Below are 19,953 nucleotides of genomic sequence, written 5' to 3'. Positions count from 1 at the left end.
TCATCGGCCTACTGACTGTGTCATCGAAATAGAACCAGGGACCAAGTTGCCAAAACCAAAAATGTACCCCATGACACCTGCTGAAATGACTGCACTGAGAAAGTACATTGATACCAACTTGTCTAGGGGATTCATCAAGACAGCAAAATCTAAAGTGGCAGCCCCTGTACTATTTCAAGAAAAGGAAGATGGGGAGCACAGATTATGTGTTGATTTTAGGGAGATCAATGGAGTGTGTATACTAAACACCTACCCCTTACCCCTAATGAAAGAGTTACTGAACCACTTGTCAAAAGGCAAGATATTTACCAAACTGGATCGAAGGGGAGCCTATTACTGGGTCCGCATTAGAGAGGAGACAAGTGGAAAACGTCTTTTAACTGCCTGCTGGGGAGTTTCCAATTCTGGGTCATGCCCAGTGGTGAGATTCAATATTTTTTTATTACTGGTTCTGTGGGCGTGGCTGGGTGATCATGTGACTGGGGGGGGCAGGCCAATTCCACATCATTCACATCTAGGGGTGCCTTGCCTCGTCCCACTTGCCTGGCCTCCCGAGCTCTTCTGGTCTTTGTCTACTACTAGTGTCTGGTTGGTTATCTAATGCCTGTGTGTCCTTCTGGATCCAGAACTCCCACAGATTCTTAGCTCTATTATTCTCCACAATTTTCTGTGGAAACTCCTTGATGGCTGTCCGGAGAATTCTGGGAGTTAAACTCCATATATCCTTCAGCTGAGAGACCATTGGGTTCCATCTAGTGTGGTAAATCCCTGCTTCTGTGGATCTGGTGCTTAGTGCCTTTTCTTGTGCTGTTATGATCAGTGATCGGTGCTGCCTTTTACACACACACCCCACTTCAGGAATAATTTTAAAAATGATGATTTCTCACTTATTTCTTTACTAGTAGTAGAAACAAAATAAGCAACCATAAATATCACCTAAAGTTGGAATCCAAAGTCAGATGTACTCTAAATGTAGGCTGATTTTTAGCTACACACCTTCCCGGCAAATAGCAAATTTTGAAGCTCCAGGTAAAGGATTCATTTTAGGATGAGTAACCACAGTTTGCATGTTAGAGGTTCTTAAAGGAATGCCGGGAAACTTTGCATTTTAAAGAACATTTGAGGAGGGGTGCAGAATAGCCCTTCTCTGCCTGAGGCTGCAGAGACTTGGCAGCAATCAAAACACTGTGAAGCCACTGATCAACACTGACAGGGTAAGCCACTAGTATATGAAAATAAGAGCAAACTCCACTCCCTTCTAGGACTGATGATGTTGCCTAGTTTGGTAAACTAAACAGCTGCAAGAAAACCATAAAGCTCAGAGAGCACCAAGGACCCCACAGTTCAACCCTGAGCTACAAATATTCTCGTCTATCAATAAATACTGTTTGGTTCGAGGGACTCAGAGCCTGTGTTATATGAAATGGCTCCCAGTGGATTTCATTCTAAATTTTGATCTGATTTCTGTAAATAAGGAATGCAGAATTATAATGCCTGAGTATTTGGTCCTCCATAAATACAAAGTTAAGGGATAAACAAATAAAAAAGAGATTTGAAAAAAAGAAAAGGCCCAGGAAGGAAAATAAGGGAAAGTGTAAGAAAGAGTGAAAGAAGGAAAACTGAAAAAAGAATTACTTCCAACTTTCTTTGGTACATATCAAAATCTTACTCTAAGATTAACATTTGTCTACATTATTTCCATAATCCCACATCTAATCATCAAAGCCCAGATCAACTTTTAATTTCAGTTTCTCACAAAAAGTCCAGTAATGGTTCATATCGCTTTAATCGCTATTTGTTAAGGAAACCGCAATTGATTTATTTAATTACACCAAATTCTAAATAAAACAGGAAAGGAGAATCCTAAACTGTAGTGTAGACCCTGCTTCTCCACTTTGGCAATTCTAAGATGCATGGGCTTCCGCTCCCAGGATTCCCAAGGCAGCACGTAGTTCGCCCATCTTAAACTTGCCAAGACTGAATAACGTTGATCTACAGAGAGGGACTTTTCCATTCCTCTTTCACTGGCTCTTACTTACTTATAAGCAATCATAATGCAAAATCTTCACTTCCACCCCATTCCAGATCAACCACCATTCTCTCACTAACCTGCTTTCCAGCTCTGTTCTCCTCTGTGCAGGGCAACAAAAGAAGACCATATGACTACCAATTTAAAAAAGGTTCAGTCAGACCTTCCAAAAAAGAAATTGGAGCTTCTTTTTGGGAAGAACTTTTTTTTTGGAAGGTCTGACTGAACCTGTGCCAATGCTGCAAGTGGTAGTTCTGTGATAGGGAAGAAAGGGCAACATGCTTGCAACTGGTAGTGGTGATGGGGTGTGTGTGTGTGTGTGTGTGTGTGTCTATGTGTGTCTGTGTGTGTCTGTGTGTGTGTGTGTGTGTGTGTGTGTGGTAAAACAGAAGATCCGGCTTTCCTTCCAGGCCTTGATCAACCAGACTTTGTCCTGCATGCCTGATGCTTTTTGCAGGGAAGCCCTTTGTTGGGCTTCACACGTGTAGCATCATTCCTGGCTTGACCTGTTGGGCCACTCTGGAAGCGGGGTCCCAAGAGCCTCGTACATCCGTGAGTGATGCGAATGATGGCGAGATCTGCCTGCTTGGAGAGGCAATAAATCCCAGACTGTCAGAAGGCCCACCGAGCGGCTTCCAGCCTGTCTGGGAACTTTGGAGCATTTCAGCAGAGGGCACTCCAGACTGTGAAATCTGGTCTTGCCAAATCTCAGGCACATTTTCTGGTGGCATTTTGGAAGCTCGGTAATGTGTGCGCAGGGCCTCATAACTCACAGAGTTTGTGCTTGTGTTATACCATGTGCATATAAATTTAAAGAATATGCAGGCAGCTGTGGATAATTCAACCCAGGACTATTTTATCCCCTGTTCCTCTTCGTCATCAGAAGCCCTTCTTTCATCTTCATTAGTGTTAAAAACTGACCCGTCCCCAGGCAAAAACTGCTTAGTTCAATCTCTTTCTGGACAGGTCATTCTTCAAACTCCATTTGGATTTGGACTTTGGATACTTTTGTCCCCTCAGCAAATCCCCATCCACCCCCTTCTCCCTCGAGATGAATAAAAATATTTCAACATTTGTCCTGTCTCGTAAGCAGTTTCCTTTTTGTACTTGAAAAAGACTGGCCTTAAATTAATAGGCCCGAGTCTCTATAAATCTGCCCTTTTCACTCACGGTTGTGAGAACATGAAATGATTTACCCACTTAAGCAGTAGGAAAGGAGCATTAGCAACCTCCGAGTCAGGAACACTGAAACCAAACGCAAATGCCAAGGAGTTGGGCCCTCAACTGGGTTGGGCTGTTGCTCCTTAGCAAGAGTTATTGAGCGCCAGAGGGCCCCTTGGCCGTTTGCTTTGTGTTGCTTTGCATTGCTTTGCTTGTGGGGAGGATGAGCATATTTGGCAGTGAGTACAGACTCCCTCCCCGCCTCAAAATGACCGGCTCCCCCACTATAAGTGTGTCTTGGCAGAGATTCTGAAGAATCAGTACACTTCTCATCCCAACCTAGGAATCTGCAAAGGAGCTGGATCCACCCTGTGTCAGAATGACAGGCAGCCCATCAGATTCACTGTGACTGTTTAAAAATAAAACAATCGTCCCATTACACAATGAGGTTGCTGCTGCACTCTAAATGGTGATCCAGCTCCAAATGGCGTCTGTTTCTCTCAACCCAAAGAGGAAAATTTGGAGGGAAAGGTGCTATAGAGGCCGCCTTGAGCTCTGTGAGGAAAAAGGTACATAACGTTTGAGTAAATAAATACAAGGGTCTCCCAACTAGTTCCTACAACAGAACAAGAAATGGATTTTTGCACAGGTGATTTGACTGAATGATGCAGATTTTGAGGCCAAAAATATTTTGAAGCAAGCATTGGATTATTTGTGAACTCTGCTTGCAAGACTTTTATTGCTTTCTATTTCATTTTTTTGAATTTTGAATCCCTGCTCACAGTCACTCATGCCTGTCTTGACTACTGCAAGATGCTAGTCTACATGGGACTGCCCTTGAAAAGTACCTAGAAGCTTCAATTGGTTCAAATGTGGTGGCCTGCACGGTTTTGTACTGGCCCAGATGTACCCTCGTCATCTGTGGGAGCTGCATTGGCTGGCAATTTGCTTTGGGGTCCAATTCAAGGCACTGGTTGTCACCTGTAAAGCCCCACGTGGCTTGGGGCCAGGTTATTTGAAGGGCCACCTTTCCCTGGTCAGAACTGCCTGACCCACCACCAGAGTGAGGAGGCAGGAAACGTTACAGGTCCCCTGTCCTAAAGAGGTTCCTTTAGTGCAGAGGTCTCCAAATTTGGCAACTTTAAGACTTGTGGACTTCATCTCCCAGAATTCCTACGCTGGCTGAGGATTCTGGGAGTTGAAGTCCACAAGTCTTAAATTTGCCAAGTTTGGGGACTCCTGCTTTAATGGGATCAAGTGGTGGCTCCCTCCCTATGGAACATGTGGTGGCTTCTCCGTGGTGGCTCCTTCCCTATGGAACATCATCTCCATGGAAATGAGGTGGGCCCTCACTTTGACTTTCCCAAGGCCACAAAGGCCTGGTTTTCCCAAAGGGCCTGAGGATCCAGATTGGGATGGAGCTATCAAGCGGCTTATGGGATAGTTGTCACCACAAGAATGGAGGGTTATTTTTAATTGTTTTTATTTTTATTTCATTTTTGCAAGCCACCCAGAGTCACTGATAGTTTGAAAGATGTGAGTAACACCCCCTCCCATTTCTTATCTTATTTTAGATGCTATCTTAGTCCAGATAGAAGGACAGTGTTGGGGGAAGAAGTTAAGGTGCGTGGGAGAGGGGTCACATCTTTGGGGGAATTCCAATCCAGAAGGTGTTTTGTGGTTCCCCATGGCAAAACCCTGACCCACTTTTCCTGCTCTCTCTTCTTCATGACATTCTCTTGTTTCATTCCAACCCATAACCATGGAGGGGGGTCTAATGTCATTCTTTCAACATTGATGCTAGATTTTCCTAACTGAGTTCGGGGACTGGGAGCTGCCCAGCCCCTTCGGTCCCCATCGGATCCCCTTCTCTGGAGCTGCTGTGGTTGCAAAAGACACCCGACAGCCAGCTTCCCTCCGTCTGGGGCTGGGTGCTCTCTTGGAAAGGGAAGCGTCCTGCTGGTGTGTGTGTGTGTGTGTGTGTGTGTGTTGATGCTTCTCTCATTTTCCACAGTGTCAGTTTGCAGAAATCTCATGTCGCTGTTTTTTATTTTCTTTGCTTTTTTCCTATAATTTCCCAGGACACGCACAGAAGGGCTAAGTGTTGTCCTATTTATCAGCACAGCTCAGGAACCCCTTGCCAGGAAGTGCTTGGTGAGGCCGCTGCACATGCTCCATCATCATCGTACACCTACAGAAATGTGCTGCAGCGCACCTATTTCTCCTGGGCATCAGCTAACTGCTTCTAAGGGAGGGGGGACCCTTTGCCCCCCCCCCCCCATTTTACAGCATGATTTGGGGGTGAAGCTCACTTGCTGTCCATTTCACCTGGTGCTCTCCTCCACCCGTTGTTACCTATCCACCAAAATAGTTTTGGATTCAGGTTAGTGCTGTTTCAGAAAATGACTCTAGCTATGCTCAGAAACTGCCTGGCAGAAGATGGACAGTGTCTTCAGACATTGGGGAAAGGGCCCTTCCTGTTCCTCCAACACTTTGCAGCACCTGTCACACCTGTAAGATGGACTTCTAGGAAGATACTAAATCTGCTATTCTAAGCTCCCTGCCCCCCTCTGCATTTATAGACTGGCTGGTGGCTGGTCTTCCCCTGGGAGGTGATGCCAGTGAAGGCGGAGAAGCCCAGAGGTCATGCAGACCGCTCCTCGGCCAGCACCTTTGCTAGCCGTGGTCAGTTGTGGTCAGCACGACCAGCCCTGAAGGTTGCTCTAGGTAGGGGAGCCCCTTTCCAGCCATGTCCCGGGGAAGAGTTTGGGGCGGTGATGCAGGGCCCGCCCTGGGAGCGGGTGAGGCAGCCCTTTTCCTCCCCGGCCGGCCCATCTGAAGGGGAAAACCGAGCGGGCAGCACTTTGGACGGCGCCCGCTCGAAGCCAACCGAAGGCAAACCAGGAGAAGGAGGACGGCAAGGACTCTTCCGCGGAGGACCTTCTCAACCGCTGCTGCTTCCCCCAACCTTCTGCCGCTGCCTCGCTGGAGCAGCTGGGGCGGAGATCCCGGCATCCCGGCCGCCGCCCACTTGAGCCCCGCCTCCAAAGCCTCGTGTCCCCCCCGCCCCCCGTCCCGCGGCTGCCTGGAAACGGGACGCTCCGAGCCGAGCCCGCATCCCTCCGCCCGCCGCCCCCCAGCCTCCGCGCAGGACCCAGCCCTTCTGCCCTGCCCCAGCTGGCCCCGAGCGCGGAGTCGGCCCGGGTTGCCCGCTCGTCCACCCCCCCCACGTGGCTGCCGTTTCCCCTCCCCCACCCACCCGGGGAGGCCGCCTCTCCGGACTAAGGGAAGACGCTCTGCACGTGCTCAGAGACCCGGCTCCTCTTGGTTCCTCCTCGCATCACGTGCGCAGGTTGCGCCCGGAAGTCCGTCTTCCCGAGTTGGGGCATTTTTCTCGAGCGGGTCGCTTCTTGGGAAGGCAGCCCGCCGCCCAGCCCGAGAAGGCTTGGAGCAAGACGGCGGCGGCGGCGGCGGCCGTGAAGCAGGTGCCAAGTACTCCGTCTCCCCCCGCCGGCCCCCCTCTCCGCGCGCCGGCCTTCGGGGATGAAGGGGCCGGACTTCCCGGGCGGAAGGCGTGCCTGGCTCTGCGGCTCCAGCCCCGGCACCTTTCGGCCGAGCCTCTCCCGCCGCTGAGCGGCCCCGCGCAAGCCTCGCCGCCCCGGGAGATCGCGAGCGCGGGTGCCTGCGGCGCCGCGGACAGGAAAGCCGAGCCCTCGGGCGTGGCAGGGCAGGCGGGGCGGCGGCGGCGCTCCGGTCGCTCCGTCCTCTCCGCCTCCCGCGCCTCAGCCACTACGATGCTCCCCGCTGCGTCGGGCGCAGCCAGCCCTGAGTCGGACGCGCCCTTCCCGCCGCCGCCGCCGCCGCCGCGCCCTGCCGCCGGCCGCCCCGTCCTCGCCGGAGGTCCAGCCGGAGCCTGAGCCGGGCACGCTCGGCCGCGCCTCGCCCGCCGCCCGGGATGCTGACCTGCTGCCTTGCCCCGCGCCCGCTGCTGGCCCGCTCCTCCTCCGCCGCCGCCGCCGCCGCCGTCCTGCTCGGAGTCCTCTGGCTGCACGCCTGCCGCGGCATGCCCCATGTCATCCGCATCGGTGAGCCGGGGGACGGGGGTGGGCAGGGCGCCCGAGGTGCGGTCCCCGGGGCGGGCGTCGGCTAGCGGGACGTTCCTGGCACGGGCAGCTTCGGGCACCGCCGCTCTCCCGTCTGTCGCCCAGCCGGCGTGGTGTGTGGACTGGGAAGGCCGGCGCCGCACCGGCCAGGGCTGGGACCCCCCGCGCGCCCTTGACGGCGGGGCCGCGGAGCGGAGTTTGCCGGGGCGGGCAGGGGGCTCGCTGCGCCGGTCCGCCGTCCCTTCTCGCGGCGGCCGGGCAGATGAAGTAGCCCGGTATATAATGGGGTGCGTGCGTGTGTGTGTGTGTGTGTGTGTGTGCCGGCTCTGCCCCCCTCCTTCTCCGACGGAGAAACGAGCCAGGGGAAAACCTTCGCAGGGTCGGCCGGAGGCTTCAGGCCGGCCAGGGGAAAGCCGGGAGCCGGGGAAAGCGTGACCGGGAGAGTCGGGGCTGTCGGGGCGGCTGAATTAAGACCTCCTCAGCCTCCCTGCTTGGCTCCGGGTCTCTTCGTCCGAGCGGCTGCTCGGGGCATCCCCCGACGCGGAGTTCCTTGTGGAGCGGAGTTCGGAGCGGGGAGCGAATGGGCCAACTCTGCGACGGAGCCTCCTGGCAGGGCCGGGCGCGGATCGCCGGCCGGGAACTTCGGGAGCCGCAGAGCCCTCCGCCGCCCCCGAAAAGCCCCCGCTCCCGGGAAGGAGGGCCCGGGTCGCCTTTGCACTCTGCGGGGTCGGGGCACCTCAAATGCCTCCAGCCAAACGCGGGGGGCTGTGGGGTGGGCGGGAGAACTTCCCTTTTGCCCAAAGCCAAGGGAGCGTGGAAGTGTTTTCTCTGGGGATGGGGACCCTGGAGGGGCGGTCGGTCCTCCTCTTTCTCGGGGTCAGGTGAGGCGCTGGCCTTGACTGTGCGAAAGGCGCGGGGGGCTTTCCCCGCCAAGGGGTGTTCGGGAGCCTTCCCCGCCTTAAGCCACCGACTCCATACGGTCCACAGGCTGCTGCGGAGAACGGCTTTTTCAGCCGCGGATCAGACTGGCCGGTTCTTCTGACAGTTCCCAAAAATCCACGAGGTCTTTGGAGCCTTTGCCGTTGACGGTGCGTGGATCACGCATGGACTTTGCTTTGCTCTGCACTGGGGCCCAATCCTTCGGCTCGGCGCACTTTGCGTGGGGCGCCCGCCTAGAACACGCAGAGGGGCTGGGAGGGACTCGCCTCGCCTTGATTTCGGGGGGGTGGGGGTGGGGGTGGGGATGGGGTGGACGAGCACAAGACCGGGGTAGTTCTTTTATTCTAACGGCTTCAGGTGAAGGGATCACGCTGAATACCCGGCAGCTGCAAAGGTTTTGGATGAGAGCCCTTGATTTTAAAAACTAGACCCAGATTTTGGCCAGAGAAAACATTTATTGATTTTAGGGCAGGTGGGTGTTTACTGTCTCTGGGGGTGTGGGGTGGGGGTTAGGCTTTTTTTCTTTTCCTATCTGTTCAGTTGTGTCCAGTTGTCTGAGATTTCCTGGACAAACCCCTGCAGTTTTCTTAGCAAGGTTTTTCAGAAGTGGATGATGCCATTGCCTCCTCCTTGGGGCTAAGAGAAAATGACCCAGAAAGAGTGACCTGAGGCAGGTCTAGAACTCAGCATCTCCCAGTTTCTCACCTAGTGGCTTTACCAAGGCACCAAATTGGCTCTGGAAAGCTTGAGTCATGCAGGCTAATGCGGAATCGGAGGAAGGGCAATTGGGGACTTGATCTCACCTGGTCCAGGTTAAGATAGTTTGGGGTGGAATTTGGTCCAGTGAGGGAGGTTTTACACAAAGAGAAATGGATCCTTTGGTGATTAGATGTTTGGTATTGTGTTCAGGTGGATCACTTTGCAGGTGTGGCTGGTCCATTGCAGACTTTCAGGTGCGCCTCAGGGAGCTTTATCCATATGGGAGGAAGATTCTTTCAGTCGTTGTCAGGTTCCAGCTCTGTCTTGGTGGTGGTAGTGGGTTCTAGGAGCTGATATTCCATTAAAAAGAAAATTAGTTAGAAGATCATTAGTAATCTGTCAAAATCCATTTTTTCCCCAAAGTGCAGAATGAAAAGAAAACTCAACAGTGACAGGAGAATTTGTAATAACTGCAGCAGTTTCAGATTTAGATCAAAGCCGGCCTGTCTTTCTAATGCTCTTCTGTCACTTTTCCTTTTCTAAGAAATGAAGAATTTCTTCTATCCTGCGTCCTTAATTTGTTTCTTTCTTTCACACTGGGGCATTTCAAAATAAAAGGGTCATAAAATGTTGCATTTAAAAAGAAAGCAGCTTGTTGAGTTTGATTTGAGCTGCCAAATAAATGTCTACGAGCTTTGATTCTGGGGGAAACACGGTACGTGTTTGTGGATTTTTCTAGTTGTTAAAATGTTTTTTCTTTTCTCCTGCAAGACAAAGCATCTCTCTATTTTTTCGGTTCTGTTTCTAAGAAATCTTGTTCTTTGTGACAAAATCAACTCAGATGTTTTTATTTTTAGGTTTCCTTGTAAAATGTCATTTTGAGTGTAATCCTTTTTAAGTACCATTTGTAATGTCTAATGGAGAAAATGTAATTGCTGTCACGGGTATGGAGACTGCAAATCCACACATGGCGGAGTGGAATAACCCGACTGACTTAAGTGCTATTAGCTGGTGTCGCCGAGGAAGCTTCTTGTATTTTGTGAGTCCTTTGGAAATCACCCTGTCTGGTTCTTTAGGGGAGCCTAAAATCTCTCGCTCGCTTGGTCAGGATCCCGAAGAGAATTTCTCACCTTCTCTTCCTCTTTACTCCAGCGCCCTCTGAGAGCAGCACAAAGGGGCCGCTTCTCTCACCGGCTGTCTCCTTGCACTCCTCCACATCAGAAACCACCAGAAGAAGGCAAAACTCTTGCAAACAGAAATAGCAAGAGCCCTTTTTAAATTATGTTAAGCCTTGAAATGTCACATTTGATATTTTGATAGCTGAGGCATATAATTAAACAGATGGAAGCTTCGGCTGAAATTGTGCCTTGTTAAAATGGGTCAGATATTTGTGGTGTCTAGAAAGGGGTAGGAGGAAGACAGGGAAGGAGGAAGCCACCTCCGTGTCCTGGTTCCGGTAACCTTGGCGAGAGGCGTGTCACGGCGGCGGCAGCAGCAGCCACAGCAGGCCCCCTTGTCTTCTTCGCCCACCGTGGGGTCTCCGCCTTTCTCTGCATTGTGGTTCAGACTGGCGTGGGAAGCAGGTCTGGAGCCTGGCTGGGAGCTGGGGGTGGGGGGGGGCTCAACCTTCCCTCTCCTCTTCTGGAAGGGCAGCACGGCGGGCTCGGGCTTCTCACCCCTTGCAGGGGAGGCACTTGCCGCTGCGGCATCTCCTGTAGCTGCAGGCTCCCAAGGAGACGGGATGGTGCGGTGAGCATCTGCAGCAGCTGGAAAGGGGCCCCCCAGTTGTGAAACGTTCCAGGTGGAAGACGAGACGGGGCAGGCTGAAAAAGAGATTGCCCTGCCTGTTGTTTGGGTAACGTACAGGGCAGGCAGGCAGAGAGGCATGTGGGTTTTTGCGGAAATAAAATGCCCCGTTCGTTACTGATGTACACACGATCAATTTCAATTCATGGTTCCTTGAAGACGGGCTGATTATTTTCAGGATTTTTCCTGTTTGGAGGATTTGTTTTCTGTCTCTTGTTGTTTCCCTGAAATTTTCCTACACCTTAATAATAATTGCACTGTTGAAAACAGTGTGTTTAAGGCTGTTTTAATAACACCCACTATTAAAACAAATGTCTCACGGGCTAAAATTGTGATTAGGAACTCACCGAAATTCAGCTTTTAAGTGAAAAGATCAGAGGAGAATAAACCAGGAAGCCAAAGGTGCCTCTGAGCTCTGAAATCCATAGCACAGGAATGTTGGCTCTGTGGTTTTTGGGGTCAAGGCAGATCTCTGAAGGGGAGCAGTTTGAAAATGATGGATTTTCTCCCACATCTGGACCAGCCAAGGGACTCGATCGGCTCCCTTTGTTTTTCATGCAATGGTGAATTCAGCATTAACGTTTGTCCTGCTACAAACCTGGGTCAGTGCCTTGAAAAACAATGACTTGGCTTCCATTTGGCAGAAACATAATTGAAAATCAATATTATAAAAGTCAAGCTGGCGTGGAAATGTTTGCAAAAGATTGGGGTGCTCAGGATAATTCTCGGGGAGGGCAGTTCCACTTCAGTGCCAAACTTGCAAAACTGGATGCATGCGGAGCTGGCCTCTCCTCTCCTCTCGCAAGGCAGCGATTTGGTACCTCTGGGCTGCTGTTGGCAAAGCCCCTGTTCTGTGTGCTGCTCAGGCATGGCCCTTTCAGGGAGGGCAAAGTGGGAGAAGAGAAGCCCAGCAGGCTGGTGTGTGTGTGTGTGTGTGTGTGTGTGTGTGTGTGAGAGGTTTCATTATATAGCAAACATAGCCTGAAGAGAGTTGGGATTGTGCTGGTCACCCTCCTACCTGCCCCAGGTAACCTGCTTGAGGCCTGGAACAGATCTTCTAGGTTAGGGAATGTTACCTTGAGGAGCTGCCCTGCCAGCTCCAAGTGCAGGGAAGGTAGCCAACAGAAGCAACATTCTGGCTACTTGAACAGTGGGAGAATCTGCAAACATCCTGTGATTTATTTATTTTTTTAACTGTTGGAAGGGTGATAGTGTTGAAAAACAGAATCTTTGTATGTGGGGGAAATTGCCTAATATTTTAAATGCTGAAATGAATGTAGATGCCCCACAGAGTTTTCGTCCACGAGGAAGAAACTAGGGAGAAGATTCCGCGGCGCTTGCTCTGTTGAAATAAAAGGAGCCATCTTTCTTTTTTGTATCTGCCAATATTTAGATGCATTGCCTGGATGCCGGTGATAATCCTGAGGCGAGAGAGTCCAATTTTGGTGAACTGCCAAATTAGAGCAAACCTGAAAACGAATCCACAAAGGCCTTTTCACAATTCTTAACCCCTCCCTGGTATGAAAACAAAGCTGAAGGAGTTCATAGCAATAATGAACCGTGTTGTCATGTTGCACACATTCCTTAAAAGAGCATAAAAGAGCTCAGAAGAACCTGCAAAGTTCACGCAGAGTTCTGCTCACTGTTGACATTCTGGCTCCTTTGGGGGGTTATAAATTTAGAGGGAAGTCCTGGCAGGTAGTAAAATTGTCTTTATCTGCATGAACCAAGGAGCAAATTCATCAGCTCCTTAACACGAGCAGATCTAATCTTGCCTTGGTTTGGGTCTCTGGGGGAATTGATTTCTGATCAGGTAAGGATCTTCGTATGTTTACGGAGATTGTGAAAGCAGCTTTCTGAAGCTAAGATTTGAGACATTGCACAGGCGCTCTAGATGCTCTCATTTTGATAGGAAGGCAGATGGGGAAATGAATGTCAGGCTAATGCATCAAGAGGAGCTCTTGGTAGCCAGCAGCTGTAGAGACTCAATCCTGGTTTTGCAGCCTTCAGAAGGAGAGGCAGTCGGCTTTGAGATGGAGTCAGGGCTGCGGTGGGAAAGCCGGCTGCTGTTTTTCCAAAACCCAACAGCTGCCTCCCTCAAATGGCTGCGGCTTCATTCTAAGTAGGCTGGGTTAGGCTAGATGCTGAATTTCGTGGCCTGAAACCTTTTCTGTGCATAAATCCCAGGTAATTTCTGTTAGTCTAGTCAAGCTCCATGCATGTCTGCATGAGTGCTGCATTCCCATCCTTTGTGCTATATAGAAGAATCTACCTCATGAGGCTGGCAGTGAATTTTCATCGTTTCCCCCTAGCGAAGCCCAGTTTTTGTGTTTGTCATAAATCCTTGGTTCGACTGTGGCTTAGAGAGTTCTGAAATCCACTCACAGCTAAATGTGGTCCTTCTTGTCCTTTTAACATGATTGCAACTCCTCTCCAGCTCCTAGTTTGCCAGTTGAGATGAAGCTGATCTATTGCAGAGCCCAGGGCAGGTTTTGAATCACGGCAGCTGCTCCAGCTGTGGACAGTCAGCAGAGGGCAGATGTGTGTCAGTGATGGCTCTTTTGTTGGCTCATTGCTTCTTGACCTTTGGCTAAGATCAAGTGTCTCCTCCTACCTGCCTCCCACTCCCAAAGGCAGCTCAAGACAAGATGCCTTCAAGTCAAGCTTAACACCTGGAGACAGGACCGTTGGCTTGGCAGTGTGTCTGTCGTTGCCCAACTTCTTTTACTCCTAGGATGCCACTGGCCCAACTTGCTGTTTCTTTACAGTGATGGGCAGAAAATGCACCAGGCTTTGCTTGTTTGCCACCTAATGTGCATTCCTCAGCCCTTGTTGCAGAAACGGGATTGGTTTTTAGGCAGTTATATCCATTTTATTGGAAATCGCCTAATATACCACCAATACAATGTATTATTCAAAAAATTTGTGAATGTGCAGAAATGGAAAAACTCACACTAAAATTATAAGGAAAAGAGGAGGTGGAATTTTACTCGACCTGGAATAAGTGGTATGATTGGCTAGAACGTAAAAAAAAATGAAAAGTGGAATCAAGGGGGGAAAATAAACTTATGAAACAGATTACGATACATACAATAACAAACAGGAATCGTTAATGTCAGTCTTAGACTCTCTGGTACTTTAAACAATCAATAGAAGGAATTCATTGGTAAAAATAAATAAGTATAACCCAACAACAAATATTAACAAAAGAACATCATGTTTGATAGAACATAAATAACAGAGAACCAATAGGAACTAAGAAATAACTGCCACATAATATAATTTAGGAAATATTTAACTCACTGTCAAATGTATTAAAGGAAAGTTTAATTAGTTTTACCACAGAGATTATGGTAACGTTTGTATGAATCTTTGTTTTTTGAGTCTGTTATATTTGTATATTTTAATTTTTTGTATTCAATAAAGTTGATAAATTTAAACAGTACAGATCCCCCTTTGTATTTCGCAACTGTTCAAAATCTTATAAAACCAAGGGTGAAAGAAATGGGAAACAATTTGAAAAACATGGGGGAAAGGCCCCAGGTGATTCTGGCTACAGGGCTGAGTTGCCAACCATAATACTAAACATCTTATAATTCCACCTGCCTCATTCCTCATCCAAATTATCTGTGACGACCTGGGGCCTGGCACAAAGGCAACACAGTCACATGATTAAGAAGAATCCCTTTAATACCTCCAACTTTGCCCCCAATGTCCAGGTTACCTTTGGCTGGAGAAAAAACTCTCCCAAGAACAGCCTTTAAGTGGAGGAAATTCAGTCCGAAAACAAAGTACATACAAACTGTAAATAAAAATCCACATGCTGCAGCAATTAACTGGACAGGGCAGGAGAAGGAATTCCAGACTTGAAAGGCCAACAAAACACACACAGTTGGGAAGATGCCAGGAACCCAGATAAGCCTCAACAATAACAGATAACTCATGATTTGCTTCCAACAAGATGCTGTGCGCAGCTTGCCTTTTTAAACACTGTGTTCCCAGCTGCAGCTAATGAAGGGAATCAGGGCCCTTTACTCCCCCATAAGCCACGCAATCCATGTTGCTCTCTTCTCCGTTCCTCCCTGTGTGCCCTAGGATGAAGAGGGGATGGCCTTGAGTCTTCTTCTGAATTTCCTCTCCCTTGCTCTACCTCTCCCCTGCTCTGCCCAGCCGGACTTTACCCTTCCCCAGTTTCTTCCACAGTCAATGGAGCCACACTTCCGCTCCCTGTCAGCTGCTCAGCCACCCCCTCAGAATCAGATTCCAACAGGGGCATGACATTGTCTTTCTACTTACGTTACTTTCTTCTGCTTTCTTATTGTCTGGAGACAAAGCACATTTTTTTCAGGTCATGTGGCCACAGCCCTTCCTCAAGAGTTTGTAAATGTGAAAGAAAATCATGGGAATCCCTGTCTATTGGGTGTTACATAGACTACGTAAGAATATGGCAACCAGCTTTGGGCCCTTGCTTTTTAGGAGGAGCTTCAACATACTGAACATGTGAGAAAGCAGCTGAGGGGATCCTGGAAATAAAAAAGTAAATGGTTGGAGGTGTTGTTCTGCTTAGCTTAGAGAAGACCTAATAGCAGGACCTGAAGGGCTACCATCTAGAACAGGGGTCTCCAACGTTGGCAACTTTAAGCCTAGAGGACTTCAACTCCCAGAATTCCCCAGCCAGCAAAGCTGGCTGGGGAATTCTGGGAGTTGAAGTCCTCTAGGCTTAAAGTTGCCAACGTTGGAGTTGAAGTCCTCCAGGCTTACAGTTGCCAATGTTGAAGACCCCTGATCTAGAAGACAGGGCAGAATTCTGTACAGCTGTTCCAGAAGACAAACCCAAGAAAGAAGGAGCAAAGAAGCAGAATTTGCTTACAACATTTGAAAAGGTTACAGAAGAATAGACTACATTGGAACTCTCCTTTGCTGGAAGTGACAAAATGGAGGCTTGGGAGGATGATCTGTCAGGGATGCTGCTGCTGCCATGGGGGATTCCTGCACTGGGAGGAAGGTTGGACTTAATGTTCCAGGTTGCCTTCTACCCCCCCAAATTTTATGGCTCAACAAGGGCCAGAGGTTGGGCCAATTCAGGTGTTTTTCCCCCTCTCTGTGATCCTCATTTCCCCCCACTCTTTGCTTTCTGGAGGGAGAGTCCTTGGAGGCCCTGGGAGCCTCAACTAGGCTAGACTCAACCCCAGGTTGGGTTCCCCTCCCCCCACCTGAAGTTCTGACTAAATGCCCTCCACGTTCAATATTAGCTGCACCTCTTGCGCAAGAAATCTTGCTGCTTTCAGACGCCCCCTTTTCTTTCACAAATCTATGACTGCAAAACTCCCAGTGTGGCAACTTAGGTGTCCAGGAACAGCTTGTTCCTTGAGGGAACTGAGCAGCCCATGTTTCAGCTGAGTTGGGTGTAAGAAGAGAGCCCTGGCCAGAAAGTAATTGGTAACCAGTGCTGGTTGCTCAGTTTGCAGAGGCTACAAATAGAAGCCCAGAACTGAAGTGCGTGTTGTGCCCAAATGAATATGAGCCTTATGAAGGATATCTTGCCATATTCTGGACTTGATGCAGTCAAGGCTGAGCCTGGAAGGTCCATTTCTTTCTATTACAGTACCTGAAGCAGCAGGGCATAATCTTAGCTTATGTGTTCTCATTCAGCAGGTGATTGATTGAATCCAGCCAGTATTCTTTTGATTCAGCTGAGGGACTCCTGCAAACAGAGATTCTATATTCCAAGCATCTTGGCTGCCTGACCGAGAGTTAATATTTCAGATTGTCCTATAATTCCCACAGGCTGCTCCAGGATGAGTTTCTCGAGTGAACATTTCAACATTGCATCTTTGAAATAATGAACTGCTGCCATAAGAGGCACTCTTATCCGCAAGGCCAGTTCTGCCTTGTCCAGATTATTAGCTGGAAAAACTGGGTGAAGGGGGAGAATTCTCATTCATTTATCCCACATTGTTCAAATCACCTGGCTGAACAGGGGCTTGCCAAGATTGACTTCATCTGATCTTCCTCGGAAGCCTACCTGAAAATAAGGCCAGTGGATCACTGTGGCCTTCATTGGTTCTGGCTTCTCCTCCCAGGCTTCTGGTGAAGGAAATTCCCTCCATTGCGAAAGCCATCATAAGGCTGACATTTTGCTCTTTTCTCTGCTGCAAAGAGCTCTTTGCTTGGACTGTAGTCTGCACTTGGGCAAATTCCCTGCAATTTTCCCAGCCTGCATTCTTTCTGTGTCATTGCTGACACTGTTGCTTGCTTCCTGACTCCCCTTTGCGTCCATGACAGATATAATTGCCTGCGGTGTCCTTCCCCCAACAATTAGTTATTGTCAGCTACTGAAAAGTCTTTTCCTGCTGTCTGCTAGTAGCACAGGTTTAGAGGAAGCATGTGATAATAGTGAACAGGTTTGAATTATGGAAGGGGAAAGGAGTCCCTGTGGATTTTTCTCTGCTAGTTGTTGCCGACTCTGGGAGATGGTGCTCATCTCCAATTCAAGGCATTGAGCCAGTGTTGTCTGAAGAGGTTTCTGTGGTCAGGTGGCCAGCATGATATCACAGAGTGCTGTTTTCTCCCCATCGAAGTGGTTCCTATCTACCTACTTGCATTTGCATGTTTTTAAACTGCTATGGGCAGGAGCTCGGTGAAGACGGGTGCTCACATTATTGTGTGATTCTTGGGTCTCAAACCCAACCAACAAGCTCAGTGTCTTAAGCACTGAGCCATCATGCTGCCTAGAGAATTACGGAAAGAGGTTGTTGTGGTTAGCCGACAGCAGGTGTGGACGGCTGAGGAGAGGGAAGACTCAGATGAAGGGCCAGGACCATTAGGGAGTGGACTACTGCCTTCAGAGATTGTGGAGGCTGGCAGTGGTGATGAGGAGGTTCCCAGGGAGCCTGTGCTAAGTGGGCTTGCATGCAGGATTGTTCATAGGAAAGAGCAGTTACAACAGCATGGGTGACTCGGGAGTAAGGCTGCAATGTAATGGCCCCTCCTTCAAGAAGATAAAAGCCAGCTGTGAAATGAACGTACTTTGCAGAAGGCAAAGACATTTTGAAACTCCAGCCTCGTGGACATTCCAGTATCCTGAGTTTGTATTCGAAGATTCTTGTATTGCAAATTATTTCTTGTCTGTTATCTTTTGACAAGTCTTGCACAGTTGGCAAGGCTTGTGCTTATCACAGCTAATCATTTTGTAAAAGCATTACAAGGTTTCTGTTCCTTTTGGATTGTGTTTGATTTGTTGGGAAAGGGCGTGGGTCAGAACAGAGGTATGCAAATACAGAGCGGAAGTAAGTTGCTGAATGCAGGAAGAATAGATATGATGGAAATAGAGCATAAATACAATTCTTAGCAGATGAGTCATAGAACATAAAATAATCGAGTTGGAAGGGGCTATGGGAGTCTTCTATTCCAATCCCCTGCTGAAGCAGGAGACCCTATATCAGGGGTATCAAACTCCATTTCATTGAGGGCTGCATCTGAGATGTGTTTGACCTGGGGGGCATGGCCAGGGGGCATGGCCAGCTCAACGTCATTCATGTTGGGGTGCCTGTGGTGGTCTGAGTGCTCTGCTAACAAAAACAGCCCCTCAAGCTCTGTACAGTAGTAAAGATGGAAAAATGGATGAAGAAATGATGTGCAAATGCTGGTAGAAATATAGTGGATATTACATATAATCCTTGACTTACAACCATTCATTTAGTGTCTGTCTGAAGTTACAGTGGCACTGAAAATAGTGACTTAGTGCCCTTTTTCACACTGTTGCCGCTTCCCCGTGGTCATGAGTAAAGTTCAGTAATTGGCAACTGGCATGTATTTATGATGGTTGCAGTGACTTGAGTCATGGGACCTCCATTTGCAATCTTCTGATAAGCAAAGTGTCAGGATTCCAGCAGTTACTCCAATTAAATCATGAGCGTTGAACCACATTCTCAAAACTAAAAAAGATTTATTTGAAGGTAACATTCTACGTCCGGCATTTACCTGGACATAGCCAACTCTGAGACACGTAACCCACTGTCACCCTTGATCCTGCTCTTCCCCTCACTCCTCTGGATCCAACAAAAAATGTCTACAGCCAAGAGTCATCGATCATGCTCTCCAATTAGCTTTTTGCATGGCAGAAGCTTCAGTCATCTAATCAGTGTTTGAAAAAAATATTAATGGAATGTACTTTCGATTCCACACTGCCGCCTGCTCTTTGAAACTTCCCCCCCTTCTTTCGGTTGTCAACTATAAAACGTGTATTCAAAATGTTTTATGAGTTGACACAAACTCAATGGGGAAGCCAGGTTCACTTAACAACCATGTTACTAACTTAACAATGGCAGTGATTCACTTAACGTCTGTGGCAAAACTCACTTAACAGCTGTCTTACTTAGCAACGGAAATTTTAGGCTCAGTTGTAGGTCGAGGGCAATCTTTATGTCCATATATTATGAGGAATGCATCCTTGTTAAAAGAAGTGAACATTGACTTGCTTTGAAATATGAAAGTGAGAGCTGAGCCTGTTTGTGTGGTTGAAAGGAGAGAGACTGGCTGGATGAGAAATGAATGTGGCTTGAATACAAAAACGTGTAACCAGCTCTAAAGAAGTAGGTGAGATGATTTGGCTAGAGAGAGAGAGAAGTCATGGGGATGAATCCCAAAGCATGTTCACGAAGGCAGATGCGGTGAGCCAATCACAAGGGCTGTCCACATGAAGCCACAGTAATCCTGGTTCAGATCCATGTGATCACGACTTTCTCAGTCTTCTCTTGATGTCGGGTGGCAGCAATGACAGGGGCAAATAAGGACACGGGCATGCAGGCATCTTCAAACAAGGGCTGCCATTGCATACTTGCATCCTAATAGATGTGAGTAAGTTGTGCACAATGATTTGTATAATAATGCACATACGACTGTTTACCCCCTCCACCCTAGCGCACTCCCAAGATCGAGAGGAAGGGGAAGTCAGAGAAACGCATGCCTGGGATCTGAGACAAAAAAAAAGACATGGTGTATGGCAGCGGTGGGATTCAATTTTGTTTACTACCAGTTCTGTGGGTGTGGCTTGATGGGCGTGGCAGGGGAAGGTTACTGCAAAATCCCATTCCCTCCCCACCCCACTAACCTGCTTTCCAGCTCCGTTCTCCTGTGCAGGATAACCAAAGAAGACCCAGCCAATCAGCTGGGACTCGGGAGGTGGAGAATAGATGGGGGTGGAGCCAGCCAGAG

At 48.9% G+C, this 19,953-nt stretch overlaps 1 protein-coding gene across 1 annotated transcript in view; it reads left to right on the top strand.

The window, feature by feature from the left end:
• Positions 1-6,752: 6,752 nt before the first annotated feature.
• The window catches only part of GRIK3 (glutamate ionotropic receptor kainate type subunit 3), a 239,526-nt gene continuing 226,325 nt past the window's right edge, over positions 6,753-19,953 (top strand). Inside the window, exon 1 of the mRNA XM_026702721.2 lies at positions 6,753-7,275. Within this exon, the coding sequence (XP_026558506.2) occupies positions 7,146-7,275 (130 nt within the window). The 5' untranslated portion in view covers positions 6,753-7,145. The remainder of the gene's footprint in view (positions 7,276-19,953) is intronic.

Source organism: Pseudonaja textilis, chromosome 10 (genome assembly GCF_049901715.1).
Source record: "Pseudonaja textilis isolate UNSWEBS1 chromosome 10, rPseTex1.2, whole genome shotgun sequence".
Taxonomy (NCBI): Eukaryota; Metazoa; Chordata; class Lepidosauria; order Squamata; family Elapidae; genus Pseudonaja; species Pseudonaja textilis.
Note: the sequence above shows the minus strand (reverse complement) of the source record. Positions and strands in the feature narration are given on the sequence as shown.